This window comes from Sturnira hondurensis, unplaced genomic scaffold (genome assembly GCF_014824575.4).
Source record: "Sturnira hondurensis isolate 20B ecotype Veracruz unplaced genomic scaffold, ASM1482457v3 Scaffold0005128, whole genome shotgun sequence".
Classification (NCBI taxonomy): Eukaryota; Metazoa; Chordata; class Mammalia; order Chiroptera; family Phyllostomidae; genus Sturnira; species Sturnira hondurensis.
This window is the reverse complement of record NW_028077759.1, coordinates 23,243-28,595: the sequence shown is the minus strand read 5'-3', so window position 1 is coordinate 28,595 and position 5,353 is coordinate 23,243. Positions and strand designations below refer to the sequence as shown.

General features: G+C 53.4%; 1 protein-coding gene across 1 annotated transcript; it reads right to left on the bottom strand.

The window, feature by feature from the left end:
* Nucleotides 1-1,044: 1,044 nt before the first annotated feature.
* On the bottom strand, nt 1,045-3,215 carry LOC118987156 (saoe class I histocompatibility antigen, A alpha chain-like). The gene is made up of 6 exons (XM_037046189.1): nt 3,141-3,215; nt 2,592-2,873; nt 2,068-2,343; nt 1,338-1,607; nt 1,173-1,234; nt 1,045-1,062 (listed from the first exon to the last, which is right to left on the bottom strand). Exons 1-6 carry the CDS (start codon nt 3,202-3,204, stop codon nt 1,045-1,047), a joined length of 972 nt encoding a protein of 323 aa, XP_036902084.1. The 5' UTR covers nt 3,205-3,215.
* Between the last annotated feature and the right edge of the window lie 2,138 nt (nt 3,216-5,353).

Genomic DNA, 5,353 nt, shown 5'->3' with positions numbered 1-5,353 from the left:
GACCCGTGAGGTCCCCTTGTCCTGTGGCACACAGTCTGTCCCTCCCGGGTAGTCTCCACGCCTCATGGTAAGTTTATGAGTTTAAAGTGACAGCTTAACAAATGGGATGAAGGTGTAGATAGAATAACCACTAGTGGAGAGAATACAACTTGGCGTTTTTAATGTAAATGTCTTCTGTTTAGATTATGTATATAAATATATAGCTACTTTTAATATAATGCAGACATGTTCAGATGCTGGTTGCAGAAACCGCAGTCAGGGACCCTTAAAGTCCCAAGTGGAGGCTGGAATGACTATTTTAGCACCAAGTCCTGTAGAAAGTAGCTTTGTCACACTGGGAAAGAAAGTTGTCATGAACAAACTCAGGTCAGTCTCAGAAGTGTCACATTCCCCCCACAGCCCAACACATGCTCATAATATCCCACTCTGAGAATCCCCAAAACCTAGTTGTGCCCCTCAGTCCCAATCCCCCCACTTTCTGCCCTTTCTGCCCTCACCCTTAGGAGCTGTGAGAGACACATCAGAGCCCTGGGTGCTGTCCCTGCCTGGGGAAGACACAACAGCAGAGTTACGGGGTGGGGGAGCCCCCCTCACAGATTCCAGTCCACACTCTCCCAAGGGTCCCAAAAGTCACCTTCCCAACACCCAGACTTACAGGCAGCCTGAGAGTAGCTCTCCCTGCCTCTGCCTGTGGGAAGAAAACATTCTGTGAGAAGTCAGGGGGGAGGCTGGGTCCCGTGACCCTAAAGGAGCCCCACACTCCTGAAATACAGGGAAGTTTCCAGAACTGCTACTGAACACCCAGGGTAGGATCAGGAAATACAGGGAGAGTACATGTGTGGGGACTGGACCAATCACCTGTTTGAATGACTGTCCTCAGCAGGCACCTTCCCCTCTGACCTGTGACAGCTGGGAATCAGTCCCCATTGCTAGAACCATCAGGTGATAAATGTGTCCCTCACTTTCTCACGGGCCTCACTAAAGAGTCAGCGTTAGGAAAGAGGCCCCAGATGAACAAGCACCCGTGTGGGGACACGATGCCCATTAACCAGGCAGAGCACTCTTCCACCTGGGCTTGACCCCCAGGGGGACAGGGAACCCAGCCCCACCCCTTGCCCACCTGAGCACTTCCTCCTCCACATCACAGCTCCAGCAGCCACAGCTCCAAGGACACCCAGGGCAGCAGTGATGCCCACGATGACCATGATGGTGATGGTGGTCTGAGGAGGGGGGTCTGAGAGGGGAGGGCAAAAGGTCAACCTCAGCCCTGAGTCCTGACCCTGCTCAGGGACACCCTGAGGAGAGGCTCTGTGCCCATGCCCCCTCCTCACCCCATCTCAGGGTCAGGGGCTCAGGCAGCCCCTGGTGCTGCACATGGCACGTGTATGTCTGCTCCTCTCCAGGGGGCACGACCACAGCCGCCCACTTCTGGAAGGTCCCGTCCCCCGCAGGCCTGGTCTCCACAAGCTCCATGTCCTGGGTCAGGTCCTCCCCTTCACGCTGCCAGGTCAGGGTGATGTCAGCAGGGTAGAAGCCCAGGGCCCAGCACTTGAGGGTGACCTCATGGTCAGAGATGGGGTGGTGGGTCAGGTGTGTCTTTGGAGGGTCTGAGGGGAGGGTGAGAAAATTCAGGAACTTTGCATGGTCATGGGACACTCCAGCAGTGCTCATGTGACCACCCTGAGAGTGAAGCAGGGTAAGAACCTAGGGTAGGAGTGTGCAGGTCTCTCAGGGGAGACACAGACTCAGGTGGAGGCTGATGACTCAGCAAACCCAGAGTCAGGCCTCCAGAGAGGGTCTCAGCCCCAGAACCAGGGAGAGGTTCCTGGTGCCCCAGGTACTGCAGGGTGTGAGGGACCCGCTGTGGGTGTTTCAGGGAGAGGCTGGGTCCTTACTGTCCTTTAGAGAAAGCTGGGTCTGGGGGTGAGTCACAGAATGAGACCTGGGGGACTCTTCCCTCTCCCCAGCAGGAGGGACACTCTGACACTGCCCCATTCCCCTCCTCTCCTTGTAGGAAGCCGCCCCAGCCCACAGATCCCCTCCTCGGGGAGGCCCGCGCCCTGGTACCTGCTCGGAGCAGCATCTCCTTCCCCTTCTCCAGGTACTTGTGGAGCCAGTGCACGCACTCGCCCTCCAGGTAAACCTTCTTGTCCTTCGCATCAGGGACCTGCACCAACTTGCGCCAGGTGACCTGGGCCGCCGTATCGGTCGCGGTCCAGGAGCTCAGGTCCTTGTTCAGGGAGACGTATTCGGTGCCGTCGTAGAGGAACCGACTGTACCCGCTGTGAAAGCTCCAGTCCGACCCCACGGTGCAGCCGGTCATTTCCTGATATGTGTGGGACACTGACCCCGCCCCGAGGTCAGTCCCGCTGCGCTGCCCGACCCCCTTTCCACCAGTGCGGACCCGACCCTCGCTGATTAAACCTTAACAGAAATTCAAACGGGTCAAAATACCCACAGGCTTCTCCCGAGTTGGGGGCCGGGTGGGGTCCGCAGCCTCGGGGTAGGGCTGGGACTCGGAGACTCGGGGCGACCCCGGCCAGTGCATGCGGATGAGGGCGGTGCCCAGATCAAGCGCGCGCTTGGCTCACCATCCTCGCTCTGGTTGAAGTAGCCGCGCAATGTGTTCAGTTTCCCTTCATTAATCTGTGCGCTGTGCGTACAAATGGCCGTCCGATCGTTCCAATAGCCCGGCATCTGCTGCTCCACCCACCGCTCCATCCACGGCGCCCGCGGCTCCATCCTCGGGTTCGGGGCGTTGCTGTCGAACCGCTCGACCTCGGTGTCGTCCACGTAGACGACGCCAATGTACCGGTTCTTCCCGTGGCCGGGTCCGGACATAGCGGTGCTGAAATATCTCAGGGTGTGAGTGCCTGGGGGCGGGGAGGAGCGTGTCCTGGGTCAGATGTTGGGCGGGTAGGGGCTGGGGTCCCGAGGGGGACGCAAAAGGGGGCGGGGTTGACAGGAGGGGTCGGGGAACGGGGGGCGGGGCCGAGGCGGGAGTCGCGGGGTCTGGGGTCTGGGGTTTGGGGCTTGCTCAGGGGGCGCTGCAGACGGGCGCGGCGCTGGTGTCCTGCGCCCCCGCCGGTTCCCCTGGCTCTTGCCCCGCCCAGGCTGTTCCCTCCCGACCCCGCACTCACCCGCCCAGGTCTCGGTTAGGGCCAGGGCCCCCGAGAGCAGCAGGAGCAGGGCTCGGAGTCCCATGATGGAGACCCTGAGCGCCCGGGGAAGAATGAGTTCTGGTTCCTCTCGTGAGCTTTATACCCAGAACCACGGTGACGCTGATTGGCTTCACTGGATTTCTACGACCGATGGGAGTGAGAACTGGGGTAGTGTCGTGAGTATCCAGGCAGAAGGACTCGAGAGAGCGGGGAAGCTCCCAGGGCGAAGGGAAGTCCCCAGCACTGAGAGTCTTGGGCCCAGGTATGGCCCTGGGCTGAGACCTTGGAGCCAGGCCTGGGGACCCGGGACTCGGCCCGGAGCCCTCCTCCTGCTCGGAGAGCTCTGTGCCGCTGTCTCCCCGAGTCCCGACCCACGGGCTGTTTGTTCAGCGAGATTCAAATATTTTGGATTCAGAACATCTATACAGTCTTACAAATCAGGGAGGACGCCCAGAATAATTCTCTTTGTGGGTGTTACATCTCAGTATTTACCATGCAAGGAAGAAAACGGTTTGAGATTTTTTAAAATTCACTTAGGCTAGTATTAATAACCTATGACATGTTAAGAGAAATAAAGTTTTTATTAAAAATAATTATTTCCCAAATTAACAAGGCAGTGAGAAGAGTGGATCTGCTCACATTTTACACTGTTGCAGGTCTCAGTGCTTGTCGGTATCATTAGAAGTCCGCCGGATTTTCACATTTGCTTCTGCGTTTACGGTTTTTTGTTGTGGTATATGAAAATGTATAGCCCTGGCTGGTGTAGCTCATAGGATTGAGCTCGGGCTGTGAACTAAAAGGTCGCCAGTTCGATTCCCAGTCAGGGCACATGCCTGGGTTGCAAGCCAGGTTCCCAGTGCAGGCCATGTGAGAGGCAACCTTACATTGATGTTTCTCCCCCTCTCTCCTTCCCTTCCCTTCTAAAGATAAATAAATAAAATATTTTTTTGAAAAAGGAAATGTATATAGCCTCACACCAGTGTGTAGAAGGAACATTCTTAAAACCATGTTAAATTAGTATGAATATTCATCTTTGACTGTTCACTAAAGCCACACAAATGGTAGTTCCTGAAAATCCCTTTGCAAAGAGGAACCTGAAACTACACCAGAGTGTTTCCTACTCTGTTATGTTACTTCATTGGCTCTTGTACTGATGCAGGATTATTTGAAAGTAACGCATTGTTTCAGTAAGTGAGAGAGATCTCCCAGTGTTGGTGCATTTAATGACACATCATCAAAAATCACGTTAGTTAACGTAACCACAGACCCCACTGGAAACGGTCGTCAGCTCAGGGAAGCCGTCTGGCTGCCCTGGGGAGACACACGTTTGCCAAAACCCTGGGTTTCCTTTGAGAGCTTCTGTTCCATCCAGGCAGCAAGTGCTGTCAGGTGTCCACTGCCCATTGACTTTCCTTGAGGGAGAAGCTCCCATTCATTGGAGAGAGTGTTGGCCAGGTCACCTCACCTCAGTCATCACAGCTTCTGTGTCTCTCATTCTCTTACGTGAACTTGCTGTTCCTTAAAGAAGAGGCCAACTCAGCCCTCACAGGTCACTTTCCTGGCATTGACACTCAGGAATGGAGCAGAAGTGTGTTTGTGCACTTTCCCGGTCATCATAGGAAATATTTTACATTTTTATTCTTCATTTTCATTAAGGACAGTTAAATTAATTCATTTGTAAGTAAATTCAAGATATATTTATTTTTTAAAATATTTTTTATTTTTCAGTTACAGTTGATGTACAACATTATATTAGTTTGTGGTGTGTAACTCTGTGATTAGACATCTATATACTTACAAAGTGATCTTCCCCCATAAATTCAGTATGCACCTAACACCATACACAGTTATTACAATATTATTGGCTGTATTTTCTATGCTGCACTTTACTTTCCCCGTGATTGTTCTGTAACCACCAGTTTGTACTTACTAATCCCTTCACCTTTATCTCCAAGCCTCCAAACCTCCATTCTATCTTGGAACTGTCAGTCTGTTCTCTGAATCTGTGAGTCTGTTTCTGTTCTGCTTGAATACTTCGTTCTTCAGATTCTGCGTGTAAGTGCAGTCATCCGGCATCTGTCTCTCTCTGTCTGATTTGTTAAACTCAGCACCACACGCTCCATCACGTAGTTGCCAATGAGAGATTCCATTGTTCTACTGTGTGTGGCTTAGTCACATTTTGCTGGGTGTGT